Source organism: Rhinolophus sinicus, linkage group LG11 (assembly GCF_036562045.2).
Source record: "Rhinolophus sinicus isolate RSC01 linkage group LG11, ASM3656204v1, whole genome shotgun sequence".
NCBI lineage: Eukaryota > Metazoa > Chordata > Mammalia > Chiroptera > Rhinolophidae > Rhinolophus > Rhinolophus sinicus.
Genome location: NC_133760.1, coordinates 21,153,368 through 21,175,749, shown reverse-complemented (window position 1 = coordinate 21,175,749; position 22,382 = coordinate 21,153,368). Strand labels below are relative to the sequence as shown.

At 46.2% G+C, this 22,382-nt stretch overlaps 1 protein-coding gene across 1 annotated transcript in view; it reads left to right on the top strand.

Annotated features, from left to right (window-relative positions):
* Window positions 1-22,382, top strand: part of CDH13 (cadherin 13) — a 984,505-nt gene that overhangs the window by 887,319 nt on the left and 74,804 nt on the right. Inside the window, exons 9-10 of the mRNA XM_019743731.2 lie at window positions 2,076-2,258; window positions 7,194-7,447. Coding sequence (XP_019599290.2) covers window positions 2,076-2,258; window positions 7,194-7,447 — 437 coding nt within the window. The remainder of the gene's footprint in view (window positions 1-2,075; window positions 2,259-7,193; window positions 7,448-22,382) is intronic.

Here is a 22,382-nt window from a genome sequence, read left to right as displayed (position 1 = left end):
CCTCGGTATTGGGTGTCACAGTTTCTACCTGATGGTTTCCATCACCCTCTGGTCTCAGCACCCCCTATGCCCACGTAATCGTCCACCTGGCGTTCTAAGACACAGGTGTCAGAAGAGCCACAAGGCCAGGTTATGAGCTGAGGGCAGCTGTGATCGGTAGGGACAGAGAACTCGTCCTCTGGTGCTGGACCACAGCAGGGGGTGAAGGACTAGCATAAGCCATGGGGCTTTTGAGTGGACTTGAGCAATAGAACTTACTGAAAGCAGAGACGACTGGAACCCAGGAAACTTGGATCTGACCTTTGGTTCACTAAACAACTTGGGACAAAACTCTTCCTTCCTTCCCTCTCTGTGCCTATACCTTCATCTGCATTCTGAAAGGGTTAGATAACACATGAGCCACCGTGTCCTGCTCCTGGACACATGGCAGATAACAGTAGTTGGTTACAGCACTCTATCCTGCTGAGCCCAGATGCACTGCAGACCCCTCAACACTGAGCTTAGGTAGCCTCAGCGATACACAAGACTGGCTCTTTCATTGACAGCTCCTTGCCATCCTTGAACTTGGACTCAATCATGCTTCTCACCCCAAACTGCATATGAGAATTATCTGGGCAGGTTAAGAAACTAGTGAATCCCAGGCCTTACCCCCAGACCAACTGAATTGGAAGAGGACCCTGGTTTGTTTGTTTGTTTTCTTTTTTTAACAGTGTTTTTTTTCTTAAGGCCCCCGAAGAGATTCTAATGTGCAGACATAGCTGAGAACCACCAGTCTGGATTTCCAGCTTGGGGATTCTATGACTTTTGTGAGAAGGAGGGGAAGATACAAGACAGGACTTAATTAAACAAGCATCAGAGGAATCAGGCCAAAATTAATTGTCTCCTAGAGCTGTGTCTATGTGACAGTGTCCTCCGTGTCCCTCCTCACTCCAGCTACTTGCCATCCTACGTGCATGTTCTCAGAGTTTCCCAGTGTCCCTTTTATGGAAGGAAAACAACTCACAGGTTTGCTGAGGTGTGATAGACAAATTAGTTCCTGTCCCCTCTGCACCCCCCCAAGGCATCAAGATTAGGCTTATGATTAATGATTTGCAAGTCAATTAATCAGCCACTGCTTTTGAAACCTCATTTCTCAAATTACTTCTCTTTGAACACAAGGGCTTTTTGACATGGTCTTACTGTCTCTAGATTCACTTTCCTGCTAATGAAATTCTAAGGTATTTCTTTTTCTTGTCAGCTTATTGGTATTACTTGTTTGTAAAATATTTGCAAATGGATTACTATTCACCTGTACTGTGTCAGAGGTAAGCACCAAAACAATACTTTATGCTTCCAGCTCAAAGGAATGTGCTAATGATAGCTTGTGAAATTCTCTATCTATAGGAAGGACAATTTTTCATTTATTGATTTATTTTCACCACACCTACTTGTAACAAGTATTCGAGATGTATTACAATAAAGACACAGGTACAACAAGCCTCCAAACAATTGATTTATATGTTTCCGTAGTAAATGGGTTTTTTAAAGTCACACTAGTTGTGGGCAAAGGGTGGGAAGGATGAAATTGGCTTTCTTCATTGGAGAAGATGGTACAATCAAGCAGAGGCTCTGGAGTCAAACACGGGGGTTCCAACTGCAGTCCCTTCACAGATGAGCCACGGTGCTCTGGTTATCTGGTACCTTATTGTTGAGGGTAGGTGAGGCTGGAAGAACACCTGCAAGCAAAAATGTATAAAGGCTCAAGCTCAGCAGAAGTTTATTTTTCATTTATCAATAGTTCAAGCAGGTGTTCCTGACCACAAGGCTGCTGTCCTCCAGGTGGTGACTCAGGGACCCAAGCCACTTCCCCCTGTGGCTCCACCTTCCCCTGGTTGTCTGCAATCAGGCAGACTGGAGAAGGACACAGAGAAGAGGCACTGCTGTTCTCCATCATAAATGTCCTGTGTTATTATTTATTATTAAAGGAGAGGATATGGGTAATATACCCAATACCAGGCATATGGTTAAGAGTCCTATGCATGGTCTTTGCTATGTGTTTTCAAAATAGTGATAGTAACCATCTGCTTTGTTTGCAGTTTCAGGCTACAGTGGAGGAAGGAGCCATGGGAGTTATTGTCAACTTGACAGTTGAAGACAAAGACGACCCCACGACAGGCGCGTGGAGGGCTGCCTACACCATCATCAACGGAAACCCAGGGCAGAGCTTTGAAATCCACACCAACCCTCAGACCAATGAGGGGATGCTTTCCGTCGTCAAGGTAAGGGCGCTTCCAACGCTTCCTTCCTCCGTGCATGAGCACCGAGGGCCCATGATGAGGCTTATGGCCTCACTGTGTGGGGAAGGCCCAGGATAAGTCAGCCCCAGTCTCTCCTGGAATTAAAAAGAAAAAAAAGGCTCAGAGCTTAAGGGTGTACTTGTATCCCACAGCATAAAACCAACCTGTTTTATAGGTTCCAGAAAACTCAAAAACTCAAACTTATGTTTAACCTTAAAAAAGAAAAAAAAAACCTTAATTTTAAATGAAATTCTCTATATTTGATAATGAATTATCAAAGATATGCAAAAATGGGGTATGTGAAGGCTTTTTTTTAAAGATCTATGCTCAAAATGGGTATTATTACAGTTCTTAATCTTTCTTAGCAGAGTGTCAGTTATTCTCTTAAAAACAGGAGATAATTACACCTCCAGGCTAATTCTTGGTGTGAAACCTCCTGTGAGCATGGCTGCCCAGCACGCTGACCCTCTCTGGCTGCAGGTGGAACGAGGGGGAAATGTGATAATGAATGTCAAGCCCTAGGCTCCTGCCAGGGCTCCAGAAAGGCTGGATGGGAGGGCAGTGGCTGCAGAACGGGCGATGCTGGTAGTCTCAGTGTCCTAGAAGTGATTTTCACACACTTTCACTCTTTCTGGGAAGTTCGGGGAAAACTTCTGCCAGACCAGGACATTCACTAAAACAGTTTCTTTCCTGGTGGGTGAAGCCATTTGCCCTAAAAACAGGGAGTAATCATATTTATAGTAATTGTAGCTGTGGACAAAACAGAAACATTGCTACCTACTCCGTGTGTGCCCATGTCAAGATACCTATGTTTTCTGTGCCTCAGTTTCCTCATCTGTACAATGTGTGTGATAATACCACCTACCTCTTGGAGCTGTTGTGAGGAATTCCTGAACTAATATATCAAATGTTTAGAACAGTGGTGGACGCTTACTTAGAGCCTGTGTGAATTGTCTGGGGCAGCTGTAACAAATGACCACAAATTTGGTGGCTTAAAACAACACACATTGATTCTCTTACACACTGGGGGTCCAAAGTCCAAAATCAGTTTCACAGAGCTCCAGCAGGGCTGGTTCCTTCTGGAAACTCTCGGGGAGAACTTTCCAGCTTCTGGAGCTGCCTGCATTGCGTCCCTTGGCTCATGGCCGCTACCTCCATCCTCCAAGCCAGCTGAGCAGCATCTTCACATCTCTCTCTGACTCTGACTCTGACCCTCTTGCTTCCATTGGCTCACCAAATTCTTCCTGTGACTTTTCCGTCTTCCTTTTTTAAGGACCTTTGTGATGACCTTGGTCCCACTTGGATAACCCAGGAGCATCTCCCCATCTCAAGGTCCTTAACTCAATCACATCTGCAAAGTGCCTTTTGCCATGTAAGGTGACATATTCCCAAATTCCAGGGATTAGAATGTGAACATATTGGGGCGGGTGGGTATTATTCAGCCAAGCATGGGGCCATATAAACAACTACACCGACAAAGTTCCGCGATGCCCCTGGAGACAGGAGATCGGGAAATGCTTCCGGCCTGCTCCAAAGCCTGAGGACTCTGGGTTCCTCCCAAGCCCTGCCCTGTTCAGTGCCTCCTCGGAAGTGAGCCTCAAAAGTTTGCCTGTGAAGAGCAGCCTCTGGGTCTTCTGAGTTCATCTCCCCTAATAACACACGCAACAGCAGAGTTATTCACAGACCCTGACACTGCTCTCCTGCACCCACCCCTGCAGTTTCGAAACTGTGAAAGTCATAAAATAACAGCCACTGGCTGCCCTCCGCAGCTAGCCCTGTATCTATCAAAGCCGTCAGGCAGTTTTCCAGACCCGCCCTGGAAGATGAAGCCTGGGTAAATAGCCATCCCCATGATGAACCCTAGAAGAGCACAGTTCTCCCAGCCTGGACTTGTGTTTGCTGCAGCTTGAAGGAAATTAAATACAAGCAAAATGAGACTCGAGAAGGAGTGTTTGCCTCCCCCCACATTCCCACTTTGGCCCGTCATGCTGTGAGTCTGAAATGTTAGCATATAGGAGAATGCTAGTGACAATGCAGGTTGCCAGGCCTGCCCCACACCTGCTGAGTCGGAACAGGAGGGAGAGGTGCCCCACATGATGCTGGGCACAGAGCATAGCCTTGTGGACCAGCACTGCTGTAGGATGAAGAGTTTCTGCACATTCCTGGGGAGGAGGTGCCCACAGAGCCTGGGGCTCTGCCTGCGCTTGGCTTTTCCTAGTGAGTGGACTTCCTGTGCTTCAGAGTTGGGATGCAGACTCCCCCTCATTTCAGCCGCCTCCCACATGGATCCCTACGCAGGACCTTGAGCGCTCCCTGCTTTTCAGCTCCCCTGGGTCCGAGCCCAGGACGGCCTCCTAGAGGCAGGCCTGGCCATGCTCCCTGTGCTCTCCACTTTGCCAGCACCCAGTGCATTTGTTCGGAATGCTTTCAGCGGCAAACAGCAGAATGCCAGGCTGATAGTGGCTTAAATAATAAAAAGAATTGAATGATCTCCGTAATTAAACGAAAGTAGCCCAGTCTAGGATTGGCTGGCAACCTAAGGTGTCAGAGAGCCAATAAGGGGCACCATAGATGCTTCTGGCTTTTTCCTCAGGGACATAAAATGGCTGCCAAAGCCCCACACATCACACGGCGGGAAGCAAGGAGGCAGCCAGGTGACAGACAGAGAGAGAGAGAGAGAGAGTTCTTGTGTACCCCTCTCCTCTCATCAGAGAAGAAAATATCTTTTTCATGGGTTCCCCAGACAATTTCCCATGATATGTCATTTACCAGTTGACACATGCCCCTTCAAGGAAGACTGGAAAATCTAAATCTGGCCACAGTAAGAGGTGGGCAAGGCAGAAGGGGTGGACGTGGCCCGGGGCAGCCAGTAGCAGTCAGTGTACGGAAGAACTAGCAGAAGTCCCAGGATTGTGTGCTTTCCGGGAAGTGCTGCCTCTGTGCAGGACCGGGTCCTAATGAGCACCTGTTTGCTCTTTAAAACCTCTGGTCAGAAACACCCTTAGTCACTTTGTAAACCTGTTCTGAAATGTGAAAGAGTCACTCTTTCACTGAACATAATCCACCCTTCATCTTAAGTCTCTTTTGTCCTAGAGGCGAAGACAGCATGGAGAAAGCAAGCATCCTAGATCCCCAAACCTGCCACAGGCTTAAAAATCACTGTTGGATCACTTCCAAATCCTCCCTCTTCAGGACAACAAACCCCAGCTCCTCTACCCTTCCCATGTGGGCCAGCTTTTCCAGGCTTTCAATCCTCCAAGACAGTGGTCCACACCGTCTCCTGACACTTGATGAAATAGTAATTGAATTGTAGCTCTGTAACTTTATTGGAGGTATTTTCAATTTCCTCCTATCCCTGACACAGAGACCCTGCGCCAGACAAATCACATTAATAAGGTCATATGCCTGGGACAACAGATGGCTTCTTAGTCCAACATGACCCAGGGCAGGCCTCGGGAGGGACAGGGTGTAGAGACCCACGATTCACCAGCTCCAGGTGACAGGCCCAGGGCATCTACCACTGGAACTATTACCCGCAGTGTTGTGCAAATGGAAATAAACATTAGAGAGATCCTGCTCTCCAGAAAAGGCCAGGCTCGTGCTGTGTGACTCCCTCTCTGCTTCTCTCCCCGCCTGTCTTGGATCACACCTTGATCCCTTATGAAGCTCGTCTTATGCTAAGGGAACGTCAGCCTGGGAGCAGACCTGAAAAACCACGCAGGAGGGCAGTGGTTCTCCCAGCTATTTCAATCCCACATTCTTCTTCCTCATCCTCTTAACAGCTTGTTATTATATCAGTCTAGATAAATCTCTGTGTAAGATGTGCAACATATATCGTCTCCCCTAATCTTTACAACAATCCTTTGTACTGCGACCTTATTGATGGGAATGCTGAGCCTCTGGAAGGTGCGATAACGTGACTGTGGTCCTATAGGTCCTATAGTTACTAGGACTTGACCCTGAGCCCTCTCGTATGTGGGAGGGAAGATGGTGCTTTCGCCTATTAAATGCATTACTTCCCAGCATGAATAAAGCTGCCCAAGGTGGGGCGGAGGGCCGGGGCCCAGTCAGCCTCACATGTAGAAGCACCACGTGTTATGACAGGCAGTTGGTTGTCTCATCGGGGTTGCTCATTGGCCTTGAGGGTGGGACATCCCACCCTTGTGTTGGACTGTCCCAGACATGGCTGTGTGTCTGATATCACTAGCTTGGTCCAGTATATTTCCAGAGAGGCCCTGAGTCATAATGACAATTGAAAATGAGCCCCACACATTTCAAATGCCCTCAGGTGGGAAAGGGCCCAGGGACTTAACCCCATGTGTCTCGGCCCCTCGAATCCTATTCCCTGCATGACACAATACTGGAAAATGCACACCTGTGCCAGGAGACCCTCTAAGTGTTGTAGAGACCCCAGCCTTTAGACCTCATGGTGGGTGAGGGGGAAACATTAACAGTGGAACCTGGGTTTGCCTTTCCCATTCTCCCATGGTAACAGAGGTAACAGAGGCAGGGAAGCAGACAAAGCTCACGGGAGGCTTCAGTGTTTCCCATCCACGCAAGCCTCCGCGAGTGTCAGAGTTGTGGAGTTACAGGTTAGAGGTGGGAAGCCTTTTCATGTCAGCGTTGCCAGTGAGTCACTTACAGAGATCTTAGAAGGGAGGCCCCCCCAGATCTCTGAGGTTCATGGAATGTGTTGTCATTTCTTTCTCAATCTAAAAAAAATCAACAACTTTCACACCTAAGTATGTATCTGTGTGTTTCATATTCTTGTTTTTTAAAACGACCCCAAATTGCCCACAAGCAATAAACTTAGCCCCCAAGCCCTGGCTCCATCCCTGGACGTCTATCACTGCTCATGCAGTGTCTGAGGGGCTGTGTGGCAGACACACACGCTGAGCCTCTCTTTCTGCTTTCCAGCCTCTGGACTATGAGATTTCTGCCTTTCACACCCTGCTGATCAAAGTGGAAAACGAGGACCCACTAGTACCCGACGTCTCTTACGGCCCCAGCTCCACGGCGACCGTCCACATCACCGTCCTGGATGTCAACGAGGGTCCAGTTTTCTACCCCGACCCCATGATGGTGACCAGGCAGGAGAACATCTCTGTGGGCAGCGTGTTGTTGACAGTGAACGCCACGGACCCGGACACGCTGCAACATCAAACCATCAGGTGGGTGAGCGGCTCCGTAACCACAGACGGGGCGGGGGAGGGGCAGGCACAGATTGCTTTTCTTTCCCAGTTGCAAGGGTTGGTTGGCAGGAGCAAGCTACCATTCGATTAAATTTGTGAATGAGCTGGGTGAGTTGAAAGTACACGTCACAATGGAGAGCTGGCGGCTGATGGCACCAGGGCACTGGGCTTGCTAAGGTGAGGACACTGCCCTTGCACCTGATTCCCGGCAGCACACCAGCCCTGGAGGAGAGTGGCTTCAGGGCTTTCTTTGTTCCCAGATGACCAGAGGGGTCTGCCAGCACCAAGCACAGTCCCCAAAGGGAGAGAGAAAAGAGCCACCGTACATGGCCTCCCACATCTCAGACACTGGATTGGTACCACAACTTTATGAGAAAAGCGTTGGCTAACTCCATAGACAGATAAGGGTCTTATGAACAGAGATGTTCAGTAACTTACTCAAGGCTGCCCAGCTTAGTAACAAAGGAATCAGGATGGAAGCAAGACAATCTGCAAAGGTCGTACTCTCTGCTATGTGCTATGGACTCTGAACTGTCAGAAGGAGAAGGGGCAGACATTGCCTGGTGTTTAGAAATGGACCGTCGGGATTGGGTTTCTGACTGGTAAATGGCAGGCCAAAAGAAGTCCTTAAAATTTTTGTCTTCCTTTCTTTAGCTCTGTCCAGTGCTTAGAAAGAAAGTATTTTCATAAAGAGATTAGATTAAATGATCATTACCCACGGTGCATCTAATGCTAGCAAAAACAAGGTGCCCTTGCTGGTACGTTGCTCCCTGATAAACCATCGGCGTATGGGTCCAAATGTGCGCTTATCTCCGCAAAAGAAAGTTATTAATCTTTCTCTTCCAAAATCTAATCTTCTTCTCATCGGAGGTACAGATAATCAAGTGTTAGACACACTTTTAATAAACATGTGTCTTAGTTTCCTGATTTGAAACACCTGACAATGTTTCACAGTTTGCACGTCAGCCCCTTTCCCGTGGAGCAAGCTGGCAGAAAAACAGTGGAATTCGTGTTCAGTCCCAAACGGGGATTTATTTTTACAACAAAACTTGATGAAATGCAAGACGAACTAGATAACGGTGCGAAATAATACCACATCCTATAATAATGTGAATTTGAAATAGCCAATCTTTGTTTTTCCATTTCTCCTTTCTTTTTTCTTTTTTCTTTTTTTTGTTTTATTTTGTTTTGTTTTGTTGTCATTTTCCAGCTTGGTACCTGGCCAAGGAAACATGCAATTTAAACATCAAAGAGAAAGCTTTCCTTAAGTACTTAGATGGGGAAACCTGTAGCTTAACAAACTGTATGGCAGTTGGACAAATTTTGGGTGTCTTTAGGGGAGCTTAACTGTCATTTTTGACTTCTACAATAGGATGTGGAAGAGAGAGAAAATGACTTTAAATGGCGTTGATATTGCTAAACCTGAGACTCAGCCATTGCTGCATGACTTGGGATGCTGCCAGGCATGAAAGGGTTAATGTAATGGGGAAAAGGCAGATGCAAGTGTCTGGGACTAGACGTCCCACTAAGATGGGACAGACTGCGGGAGAGGTGGGTCTGTCGGGGTTGTTTGTTTAAGACCAGCTCTGGCTGACTTAGGCAAAGGAAGAAGTTTGTTGGAAGAGTCTACAGATAGCTTATAGAAGAACATGTTTAGAACCCAGCCTGAGATTGCACAGGAATTAGGACATGGGTGAGTCTCGAGGTAACGGAACTGACAGCCGGCATGTCAGGGTCTCACAGGAGAAGGAACCACCTCCGGCCCTTTTCCATTCTGTGTCACTCAGCCCTGGGGGGAGTCTGCTTTGCCTGAGCTGGAGTCACGAGCCCGTTGACATTGAACAGAGATGATGTTCCTAGATGCGGCTGGCTGCTCACCACAGTAGGCAGCCAATCGAGACGGGGGAAGGAAATGGTGTCTGGCAATGTACTGTGATGCTAGCGACAGGCCACAGAAAGCAGGCCCAGCGAACTGAGTCAGGGGGCGGGATTCCAGCCTGGAGGGGTGCGGTGACCGGTGAGAGCCAAAACACTGAGGGATTTGAGCCACGGAGAACAAAGACCCAGTTAACTGAAACTGGGGTACAAGGGTTCCCCATTTTAGCACAGGTGGCACGTCAGAGGCACCCACTGTGTGAGAAAATGTCAGAGAAACAATCTGTACATTACCTGAGGTGAGACTTGTGGTAAAAAGCAGGAATGTAGAAAGCTCTGAAGAGCTTCATGTTTCTGCAGTTGGTCTCTGCAGGGGTGACCCTCAGGTACAAGTTGCCAGAACCCATCTCAGAGTGACTGATAAAAGTCTATGGGGACTAGGGCTTCCAGTGGGAGAATTCAGGTGCTCAGAATATATTCTTTCTCCGCCTCTTGGCTCTGCTCTCCCCTGGGGTGGGTTTATCCTCAGCCATATCGGGATGGCTGTGGAGGGGTGAGACTGCCCACCACACAGGCCTCAGCAGCAGAAAGAGATCCTTCCCAGTCAGTAGTACTAACCCAAGGGCCAGGTCTGGGTCTCTCTGAGCCCCCTGGGACACAGACTTTTCTCTGAACCAAACAGCACAGCAAGGGGGTGGAATGTGCCCATGGGCTAGTCCTGGTACGTGAGCCCACCTTCCACCCAGCCTCTAAACAGGACAACCTGGAGGGGTGGTTTTCCATAGGAATACAGGAGGCTCTTCCTAGAAGATGGGAATGGATGCTAAGTCATCAGGAACCCCCAAGAGCCACTGCGACCAAGTGCAATTTTGTGAATGCCTTCATGAACTATAGTTGAATATTCGTCTGCAGCTGGTATGCCTCAGAGTTCTAGCATTTATGAGTTGGTCTGACTGAGCAGTGCCTGGACAAAGCCCTTTTCCAGCCTTGAAGCAAAGTACATACGTGTGTTGGGGGTGAGGAGCACACATTTCTCTTCCTGGCCTGACTCCTCAGGCACATTCCTTCCTACTGGGATACAGACTTTTCCAGCAGTGACCCTTTTTCAACTTGGCACTGACTGGACCTCCCCTCCCATCCGTCTCTCCTCCCCTCCCCTCCTTCCTTCCCCTCCCGGCGCTGGTTCTGAGCTCATCAAAGACAGGGATAACATCACTGACAGGCTGAGCTATTTACTGTTACAGGAACTCTCCTGGGAAAAAGGGCTCAGCCCGTTAATTATTTGCAGCCTTTCATCCTGTACACTGAGAAGCACTGTCCCTGGGGGGCTGTGTGTGCAGAGGGTGAGCAAGGCTGCAGGGAGGGGCCAGGCTCCGATGCAGTTTTCTAATCATGGGAGCTTGGCTCCCCAGAATTCTCAGACAGACCTCATGGCCTTGTGAGTGGTGTTGTTATTGTTGCTGTATTAATAATTATTCGGAGAGCAAGCATTGAAAGAGGGAAGAACTGTAAGAACTGTACCCTGAGGACTCTTATTGTTGTCTCAAGGAGAGCTGTGAGTTTAGTTGACAGAGGCACACACAAAAAGATGCTGTCCCAGCCATCTTCCCCTGCAGGGCTTGACTCCCCGCAGTGGCACTGCGTTGGGCTCCATGGTCATGCAGGTTATTGGGAGTGTCCCTGTGTGTGTGTGTGTGTGTGATTCTGTGTGTCCACGAGTCTTCCTCTCTCTGTGTCTCCCTCTGTTTGTGCCTGCTTCTCGGGATATATCCTTTGTTCTCCATTTCTTCTGTCTCTTTCTCTGTATCTGTCTCCCTCTGCCCTGTCTCCCTCCGGCTCTGTCTCTATTGGCGTCGTCCCCTCCTTCTATGTCCACCTTTCTCTCTTGGCCATCTGTTCTTCTCTGTCTCTGTCTTGTTCTCTCTCCCTCTCTCCCTTTCTCTCCTTCCCTCGTCCCAATCCTCTCCTCTTCTCTCTGCTGCTTCCTCTTCTCCTTCCTCTCCCTTCTTCTTCTCTTTCTTTTCCTCCTTTCTCTCTTCCCTGCCCCTTTTTCCTCCTCCTCCTTTCTCTTTCTGTCTGTCTCTCTCTCTCTCTCATTCTAAGATTCTCTGTGACTCAGCTCCGATAACCTCATTTCATCTCAAATGAGTAACCAGACACTCAGGGCTTTTCAGGTCAGTGGGAAACGCTTCACCTGACCAGCCTGATTCGGGTCTAAAACGGGAAACCTCCTCACCACCCCCAACCCCCACAACACTTAGGAATTTACTTCTAACTAATTCCTGGTCCTGGCCCAAGTTCTGTCTTCTCTGATGAAAAGCACATCTCAGGCACAACAATTCCACCGCTGGCCGTGTTAGGCACTCTTTTATCTCACCAGGGAACATTAACATCAACGAAAGGCGCCTTGATCTCGGAGAAGCCTGTAACGCCAAAGACAGGAGGTGTCCAGGCATCAGAGTGAATATTCTCACTAAAAATCCTGGGTGATTAGAACGTGTTGCAAAGCTCATGGCACTCTGCTCTTAGCCAAATCAAAACGGACAGCAGCGGTCTAGTGACAGATGAAATTCTTCTTTTCAATAACTTGTATCTTCTTATCCTTATTATAGAGTTAACATAGTTCATGGAGGAAACTTTCGAAAAGGCAGTTAAGAATGAAAAAGATAATAAAAAATCTGTAATCATCCCACCCAACAAAAATCCCCTTTTAACAACTTGGGTATATCTCCATCAATCACACGTCTGAGTACTTCTCTTATTTATTACAAAACTAGCTCCCAGCATGCACCTGGTTTTGGAACCTGCTATTTTTACTTCCCAGTGTATGGTGAATAGCTTTCCATATCAAGAAATAGCAATTATTTTTCATCGCTGGATAGTATTCTATTACTGTAGTACATGGATGTACTCGTTAATTTATTCATTCCCTTATTGTTGGATATTTTGTTTCCAATTGTTGGCAGTTATTTAAGAAAAAGGTCAGCGGGTATGCTTGTAGATAAATTGTTAAATGCATCGTGAAGAATTTTCAGAACACACTTTGAGCAAAAGTATTGATATTGTTAATACTTTTTGTCATATAAAGAGTTCTTTGGGTTTTTATTTTTATACCTAGGCAATCAAACCTGTATTTTCCCTTATGATTCGGATTGATGTCATGGTTAGAAAGTTCTCGGCTCCAAAGTCCTGTAAATATTGACATGTCGTCCTAAAGCAGAGCTGGTTCCCACACCCCATCCTCTCGACACATAATGACCTAAGACTCAATTCCACCTTCCAGGTAGAGCCTGTCCTACGTGCACGCACGAGACAGGAATCAGGCACTTCTCGGTGACACGTATTTTCTCTAATAAGGAGCAGACTTGTGCAGCTGAACTTGTTCGCTAATTATTGTCAGAAAGAGCAGCTCAATGATAATTATACTAAAATGGAAATAACTGTACTTGCTCAACATTCTCCAACAGTAAAATGAGTAACAGGGACTAACCGTTGCAGCTTTGATTTGGTTACTTTGGGGATGCACCCAGCAGCTCAATAATTTTGAATGGCCTGAGAGGACTTATTTCATTCTCTTAACAATCATGGGATTTCTTTTGAGGCAACCAAGTAGCAATTTCTATTCCGAACATTTTTCAGGCAGAACTCATCTTGTCTAGGGTCTGCAGTAAACAGCTCTGCGCGGACACTTCTTCCTACATATTGAACACATAAGACAGGTGTTGAGGAAAAATATTGTCCCTGCCCACGTAAAATTACCTATCACTGTCATATATATATATATATATATATATATATATATATATATATATATATATATATGTCTGTGTGTGTGTGTGTGTGTGTGTGTGTGTGTGTGTATATATATATATATATATATAATCATATATATAAAATCATATGTATCATATATATATAATTTTTTGGGGGGGAAGGATCATTCTTCTGGGGAGCCCCACAAGTATATGTTGAGCAACACTGCATCTGTGCAAACTAAGTTTGAATAAATACAAGAGGAAAATTCAAAATGATGGTGGCTCAGAGAAGAGAGAAGTTTATTTTTTGTCACATAAAAATAAGTCTAGAGTAGGCAGGGCAGTCCAGGACTTGTTCCCAAACTGTCAGGGGCCCAGCCACCTTCCTGCTCACCGTTCCTACCACCTCTAGGCTGCAGCCCTCCTCCTCATGGTGCCTCATGGTGTTAGTGTGCCAGCCTTCTCATCTGCATTCCCGATGGCAGGATGGGAAAAGGGCGAGGGAGACAGGGTGACTCCTTTCTTTTAAGGAGACTCCCTGGAAGCCAACCACATCTCATTGGCCAAAAATCAGTCACATGGCCATACTGAGCTGCAAGGGATACTGGGAAGTATGGTCCTATAGCTGGAGAGCAACCAGCTTTTAAAATTGGGATTCCTTACTAAGGAAGAAAAGAAGAGTGGATATTTCAAGTGAACTAGAAGTTTCTGCCATGGGCACCTTTGAGGATTGAACTTTTCTATGTAATAAAAAAAATACCGGTAAATATTAAAAGATGAAAACATGCCATGATATTAGATTTTTACGCCATCAAATTAGTAATTGTGTTGCTAAAGACAACTTGCTTGAGGAAAGCGCAAGGATTATACCTGTCCGTTCCTTGTGTAAATGGTATTTATTTAAAGCCCACTATGGGCCTGACAGTGCTAGGCTGTGTGTATTCACTTGTGAAAGAAACGGTCTCTGCCTCCAGCCTCCAGGGAGCTTATAATCAGAACAGCAAGAGCATACCTTGCAAATGATGATGTTCCCAGGAAAAAGAAAGGAGAGAGGAAGGAAGGAAGGGGCAGGGAGAAAGGAAGGACATAAATTGTTTCCTTGGGAAGTAAGAACCAGGGGTCCTCAGCAGGGGAGAAAGAGCCAAGCAACAGAAATTGCGTATTTCCAAGCATTTGTCACCAGATCCCTGAATTCGCCAGAAACCCCACTATCCCCATGGCTTTGTGCAGGCCCCTGCCTCCTGGGAACTGGGTCCAGACCAAACTAGATAAAGATGTCCACAATCCCCTGCAGACACATGCTTTGAGAATGAAGATAATGATATTGCTAGTACTATGACTAAAACGCCTAACATTTTTATCTAAAAGTTTGCCAAAGCTCTGCTGCCAAAGCCATTTACTGCTGACAACCACCCTGCGAATGAGAAATTACCAGTCTGGCTTCTTGCTGATGAGGAAAGTGTAAACCCTCTGAGCCTCAGTTTCTGGAAGGAAACCATGCAAGTGAGGTATGCAGAGGCTACAAGGACAACTCCTGTGCTTCATTTGCCACCACTGTCCCACCCCTGGATAGCCTTCCGATGCTGGTTTAAGCATCACCTCCGTAGGGAGTATACCCTGACCTCAGGCTGTGCTCCCAGAGCTTTCTGAACACCTGGAATAACCCTCATAACACTCTACTGTTATTCCTGACTTACGTGTCCATCTTCCCGCTGCATTTCAGGCCCTATAAGAGTAATGGTCACATTTACCTCCAGCCCTGATAAAGCACCAGAGCCTCATCCGTACCATTTAATTAAGGAAACATTTTAGGCCCAGCACCAAGACCTTCAGACTCTCCAGGGGCCCACAGAAATGTCAGGGACCTGACCACATAATCTATTGTCTCCCAAATTTGAAAACAGCAAAATTGAAATGAATAAATATCGAGTGTCGATAGCACCGTGACAACTGCAGCAGGTTAAATTTGACATTTGCAGAAAGGTCTTTCCACTCGCAAACCCTTGGGAGATCTTACCTCCCAAGAATGTCTGAATATGTACTAGAGAAATCACAGGGAATTATTAATGAAATATTCCTGGTAGCCAAATGATTTCAAAAGCAAAAGTATAAAAATCATTTCAAAAATTTTACAGGAAAAAAATGTATTTGCAATGTGGGTACATTTCGGTATGTTTGATGTGACTTGGGATGAGGCCACCATAGAGAAAATTCTTAGAGGCTTGAAGGTCATACAACGGCCCCAGCCCAGGGATATATGGATTAAAGGCAACTGGGTTGGGGGTGTCTGGGTGCAAACATGTTTGTGCATAAGTAGACATAGTTTATTGTTATTGCTATTATTTTTCATCTTCAAACATCGACTAATGTTTACCAACCACACAAACATTCACACATGTCCCTGTTTTAAATTCCAGGAGGGAGGCCTGAGCAGGAGACAGACCTCTCACTGGACTTCCCAGGTCCATGACATTTACATTAAAGAGCCATGTGCGGTCAGCCGGCTCTTCTTCCAAAGCCTTGATCCAAATTGAGCCTATTCTTTGAACACAGAATATCTGAATCAGGTCCAAATTAGATCCTCATCTCTCTGATGACTGCAACCTACTTTGTCCTGATTTCTTTGGGTTTTTTTAATGTCATTTCCCTCTCCTCCTCCTTGGACGTGGAGGCTTTTGGGCTCTGGTAGAATTCACTCCTGGGCTCAAACTGGTACAGAATGCAATGTGCAGTGATGAAAATTCAATCCCAAAAGATTAGTTAAAATGCCCAATTTCAGTTTTTGCTGGTCTTCCTATGAGTCATCAAGCCCTTTCTTTAACGCCTTGTTTAATCTAATATTGCAGCCCATTCAAAGGAAATCACACAAAAAAATGATGGGAAATCAAGCAAAATCATCGGCTGGCTATGGAACATTTTATTCTGTATCTTCTAAGACCTCGAGAATTAGATGGCGAAAATCAGTTCCCTTGAAAATTCGGACTTTGTCAGCACTGGCATTCTCAGAAACAGAGAGATTCGAAATGTAGCGTGCCATTTTTCTTTTATTGGCATACATTTTTTTATTAGTTTCAGCTGTACAAAACAACAGTGATTAGACACATACCTCACAAAGTGCTAACGCCAACAAGTCTACTACCCATCTGACACTGTACATGGTTATTGCAATCTTATTGACTGTATTCCCTATGCTCTACTTTATATCCCCGTGACTATGTTTTTAATTATAGTTGACATTTAATATTATTTTACATTAGTTTCAGGTATACAGCGTATTGGTTAGACAAAACAGAAACAGACTCATAGAGGCAGACTAGCTTACCATTGATTGGGAGGAAAAAAGGGGGTTTCAAACTCCTGTTTTAAAAAAGAGATTTCAAAAACAGATTTAAGAGTTTAATTTGGGGTGACTCCCACCTTTTAAATTTTAATTAGAAGTTAAAGGCCAAATAATAACACTGCTACCTGGGGAAATTAAGAAAGGAGCCTCTGTCTACTAAAATATATTATTAACATCTCATCTTAATTAAATGTGGTTATTGACCTCAGTGACAGTATTTGGGGTGAGGTCATTTCTAGTTTGGGTTTGTTTTTTGAATGAGTTATTTATTTCTTAAGTCAACAAACACAGAGCTTGAAATACAAATGAATTATTCACAGTTGTGCCTTTGTAATTTTTAATTAAAGTGATGTTCTTCCATTGGAAGTTTATGGTGGTAATACATTTTATTGCCTACTCTGCTCTAGAATTTTTAATTATTTATGCAAATATATTAGCACAGCTGACCCTTATTTTTAGTGGTCAGATTTTCTTTTTTGAAGATGCCGGTAGGAAACAAGGCCTCATAAATTAAACAACTGAATCTTTAAAGCTTTAACATCTTTAAAAATAGAATTCTGGCTTTTATAATGATCCAGAGATGGAAGATTTTCATTGTTAACCTCAATTAGAGCTGTTCGATTTGGTTATTATAAAACAGCTGACCATTTGAATAAACAGTTGAAAGGTTATTTTACAATTCAACCACCTTTTTAACCTTCGATTACATATGTTGTTATAAATTTGCCATAGGCCAGACTTTCATTATTGAAAGCGTGGTTTCAAATTGGTTGTATTTGAATATAATTATGATGGTCATTCTTATCTGCCTGAGAAATTAATTCTCAGAACTAATATAGAAAACATTGACAAATGTTAATATTGTTTCTTGTCCAATGTTTTCTAAGCTGTTAAATCTGCTTAGCTGTTGTTTTTATGTTGTTGTTGTTGTTTTCATTTTTTTAATAAAGGCATTTGAAATAGGGTTGCTGCGGGAGCAACCAATTATAGCATTGATTGAGAAAGCCACATATTTCATGGTTGCAATCAAAGTCAGTCAGATAGGGAAAATAGCTGATTAACTTTTTTTATCTCAGTCTGTCTGTCAATCACCAATACCAGACAGCAAACACACTCACCTTAGGGTCTCATGAAGGGCTCATCACAGCTTTAGCATGAACACAGGTAATAGCACTGCAGTCAGTGAGTCACATAATTAATTCAAGAAATGCATTTCATCATCTGCTCCCAGTTTGCTTTTCAGATGAATCTCAAAGCTTGTATTTTCAAGTGATGTGACTGTAAACTAGAGTTCTCCTGCATATGCTTAACTCGGGGAGTTCCTTCTCTAGGCTAAGGTGTTGGCAGGAATTTCACCGTGAGACCTTATATACACAGCCTTGGATCCCTGTGTGAGGGCTGCTCAAGTGAAATGGGGCTTCTGGGTTTGGACCAGGCTTAGGATTGTGTGAGCCACCTCTTTAATCACTGAATCGTTCTTTCATTCCACCAATGTTTAATGAACACCTATAATATGCCAGGCCCTTTTCTAGTCATTGGGGATACAGCAACAGCAGAAACAGTGAAAAATATCTGTCATCGTGGAGATTACATTCCAGTGGAGGAGAGAGAACAAGCAAGAAAATAAGTAAATGAAATAAACAGTATGTATCGAGTGATCGGTAGGATGAAAGAGAATAAAGCAGAGAAGGGGAGGAGGACCCATAACCCCAGGTAGGGGGCCAGGAAAGGCTTCGCTGGTGACATGACATTTCAGTAAAGAACTGAAGGAAGCGAGGGGTGAGCCATGCAGCTCTGTGGGGAAGAGGCGTCCACACAGGAGAAATAACAAGTGCAGAGGCTCTGAGGCAGCGTGTCCAGGGCTGTGAGATGAAGGAGGGAGGTGAGTGTGCCTGGAGGTTATTGTGGTAGGGGTAACACTTACTCTGAATAAGACAGGAAGTTAAGCACTCTGGTGGTTTTAGAGTAGGTGGGGAGGGGTTAAGGGGAAGGGAGACAGCAGACCAGTGGGGAGGGTGCTGCAGTAATCCAGCTAAGAGGGGCCATGGGTTTGACTTTGGACTTGGGTGGGAAAGTGCAAGCAGTGAGAAGCAGACAGATGCTGGCTATGCTTGGAAGGTCATGGCAAAGGGGATTTGCTAACCAATTGTGTGTGTGTGTGTGTGTGTGTGTGTGTGAGAGAGAGAGAGAGAGAGAGAGAGAGAGAGAAGTAACGGTTGCCTCCAAGGCTTCTGCCCTACACACCGGGAAGAACAGGGTGGCCCAGTTCTGAAACAAGCAAGCTCACTAGAGAAGTGACTTGGCGAAGGGGAATATCAGGAACTCGGTGTTGATCATGCTGAATTTGGGACGGAGGTAGGGAGCCGGTGACCTGGGTCAACAGCAGGGAGAGTCTGGGGTAGCGACAGTAGACTGGTGTCCTTCAGATGGAATGTCGATCCCTGAGCCTTTGAGATCCTCAAACAGGTGAGTGCAGGTAGAGAAGAAAGGAGGCCCAGGGTGATGCCCTGGGACACGCCCGCGTCCCGAGGAGGAGCAGCTCTGCCTGGCATGTCCTACACGAGGGGCTGTTTCCTGAGAATCACTGAGCCAGCAGTTAAACACAGCACGTCCTCCGCACTGGGCAGCCAGGCCGCAAAGCAGCAGATCCAGAGGCTATACAGGCACTGCTTTCCGGGCCCCAGGGTGGAGTGGACACTCCGCCAGGAGCTGACCTGCCCTAGGTTGGCCTGGCTCTGTCCATCTCCTCCTCTTCTGCCATCAGCCTGGTCTGCCTCCTCCCCCAGCCCACTTCCCTGACACGGTCATGCTAAGTCAGCCTCTGTGGAGCTGCAGTGATGTTCCACCGTCACGACAGAGTAGCTGCCATTTACTTTGTCGCAGACACTCTTCTCTAAGCCTGTTAGGTGCAATCGCCTCTCATTTCACAACAACCCTGTAAGGGAGGTGCTACCGTGACCCTGTGTCACAGGTGAGGATGATAAGGGAAGGAGATGCCAGAACAACTTGCCCAAGGTCACACGGATTCACATGCAGGAAATCCAGTCGCAACACAGACCTCTTCACCTGGCTACTCTCCTGCCTCCCGAAACCAAAGCCAGAGAAGCTCAGCCCTCAGTGGACGATCACAAACGGCCCGATAGCTTTACCGCATTTCCACTTCTCAGCATAAAATTGTCCATTCTAGTTCTGATTTCAGCCGGTAGTCCTGAAATCTAGGACACCTTTCGCCACTGAATTCCAAAGCAAAAGTCTCTGCTACCCGGATGACTATTAGGCCACAGGGAGATGGTTTGGATAGAGCTGCCTGGTCTAGAAGTTGCAGGAAGCCCTGGGATGCATGTTCAAGGTGTGCTCTTTCCTGCAGCCCAGAAGCTCTTTCTACTGTCATCTGACAGGGATGGCTTTTCCTGCTGGACATCCACCTCTTGCACGGTTGACCGCGCTAAACGTTTTCACTGGCTACCTCTGTCACAGGGTGTTTTCCGTTTAATTCTTTCATGCCCCCTTCCCTGTGCCACATATTTGTATGGTTGCCTTAGAGAGAACAATTTTCCCTCATACACTCACTTCCTCACACTGCCAAACTTATTGTAGGTTAGAAAATCTCAACCTTGAGAGACGTATGTTCTTGATGGATGCAAAAGAAACAGATCTTGACTGTTCATTCCATCAGAGACTCAGTTTTGTCTCCAGGGCCTGCCCACAGAGGGCTGCATTGGAAAGGGACAGGCCCCTGCTCTCATGTGGCCTTGAAAAGGGAAGTAGCACAACCCAGTGGCTCTCCCTGCCAGTCGAGTGCCAGACTTCCTGAGCACAAATCCCCACTCATTCATTTTCCAGATATGTAACCTTGGGCAAACATTGAATTGCTCTGTGCCTCAGTTTCCCCTCTTGTTAAAGGGGTGAAATAACCTAGGTTATAGAGTCGCTGTGAAGGATAAACTGGGTGAGGCAGGTACAGTGCTTGGATTATCATTCTTAGCAAAGAAATTGTAGCCATTCTCTAAAAGCGGCTCTTAGAGAATAAAAGTACTATTTTTCCTATCGTCTGTGCTTTTCCTGCTTTATGGACTTACAGGAAAGGAAGTCTATGGAAACACTCATTAAGAATGTTACCGGAAGTTCGTCACAGCTCCCAAGAGTGATGATAGGTTTCCACCTTTGCTCCTAGAGATCCCTGCTGGGGGTTGGTCCACAAGCCAGCCCAAGGGATCTTCACAGCTAAAACCTCCTGAGGACAGTCTCTTCCCCATTCCCGGGAAAACTGAAGGGAGCAGGTAGAAGTTCCTGAATAGTACGTTTTGTCATGTGTCGTGTGCTTGCCTGCAAGCAAGTACTCAGGGATGACAGAGCAAACGGATGCTTGGTAAACCATGATCATCGATAAGATTCAAACAACCGATTTTGAAGGTTTGCAGCTTGGCTTTTTGGTGGACAGGCATGCTAGATTTTGCAGTCTTTCTGGAATGTACGTATAATGTAGTCATATTTTCTGCTAGTAAATGTTTCTCGTTTGGGCATCAGGATTAAATTTATCAATATTTTAAGATGCTCTGTAAAGCATGTGGTGCCATGCAAATAGCTCCATGCCTTGCAGAGACTGTCACCCAAGCAAGGTTAGGATCTGGTTGAATGTTTGAACTGAGATGAAGCAAAGGAGACCATTCCCTGTGAGCATAAGAGAAATGTACAATTCAGAACCTCTAATTATTTCTCGTACAACATCAATCCAATTGCATGGCTGCAAGCAACAGAAACCATCACCAGCTACATTAAGTGAAGTAGAACAAGAATTTACTAGATTGATACTGGAGATCACAGAATAGACAGGAGATCAGAGGAGACGCTGAGAAAAAATGGGTGGCCACCAAATAGAACTCAAGAGGGGAAAGAACAGGGACTACTGCACAGGGAATAGCCTGGTTGTCGTGTTACACATCCCATGCCATGAGTGTGGGCTCCACACCAACCCCTCACAACACACACACACACACACACACACACACGCACGTCACTCACTGAAAGAGTGCCCAGTTTGCTGGAGCGAAGTAGCATATCCCATACCTACTCCTGCTGCATCCAGGCACGAACAGGAGTGGGGACTCCCTCCCATCACCCACATGACACAAAGCAGGGGTTTGTCCAAAAGGGAAACGAGGATGCTCTGAGGAACGATGAAGGAAGAGCAGCGACAGAAATGATGATTGTCCACGACAAACCCTCTCCACCGATCTGAGTTCTCCATGGCGCCCGTGGCGACTCTGTGGAAGACTTTCCGGCCACCGCTAGCTGTCCCTGGCAGCTCTCAATGGGGATGGGCGCTTGTGACGTTAGGGACAATTGCACATTCAGTTAGTGCATGGAGAGTGTGTGTGTCTCAGAACCAGCACAGGTGGCATGGGGCAGAGGCCAGGTCCACCTTCACCGACACCAAGGGTGGGGAAGGGCAGAGCAGGAGACGTGGCTTTCGGAGGAGGAGGGTCAGGCCCCGGGCAGACTTGCAAAGCAGAGAAGGAGCACTTCCCCCAGACCCCCTGTGGGGGCTTGGGACTCGGGTGAGATGAGTGAGGTGCGCTCCTCGGCACATACTTTCAGGGAGTGCCGAAAACCCGGCCGTCGAGTTAGGTCATCTTTTAATACAATATTTTTTTAAAATCAAAATTAATGAAAAAATTCATGATAAACTATCAAGATTTTTAAGTAAAATAGGATCGGTGTTACTGCTTTTTCCTTTTCATCCATCCGGCTCTGATATGACCCAGCACAGCACTGTGAAAGCCACTTTTCCACTTTGGGGCCATTTCTTCTGCACATTTGAAGGGTGGGATCAGAAATGTTTTGTGACTCCGTGGCTCAAGAGGAAGGGTGACAGTGACACTCCTCTGCACCAGACATGAGCCTACATCCTTGTCGACTAGGCATAGGTACATCCCCTTTCTGC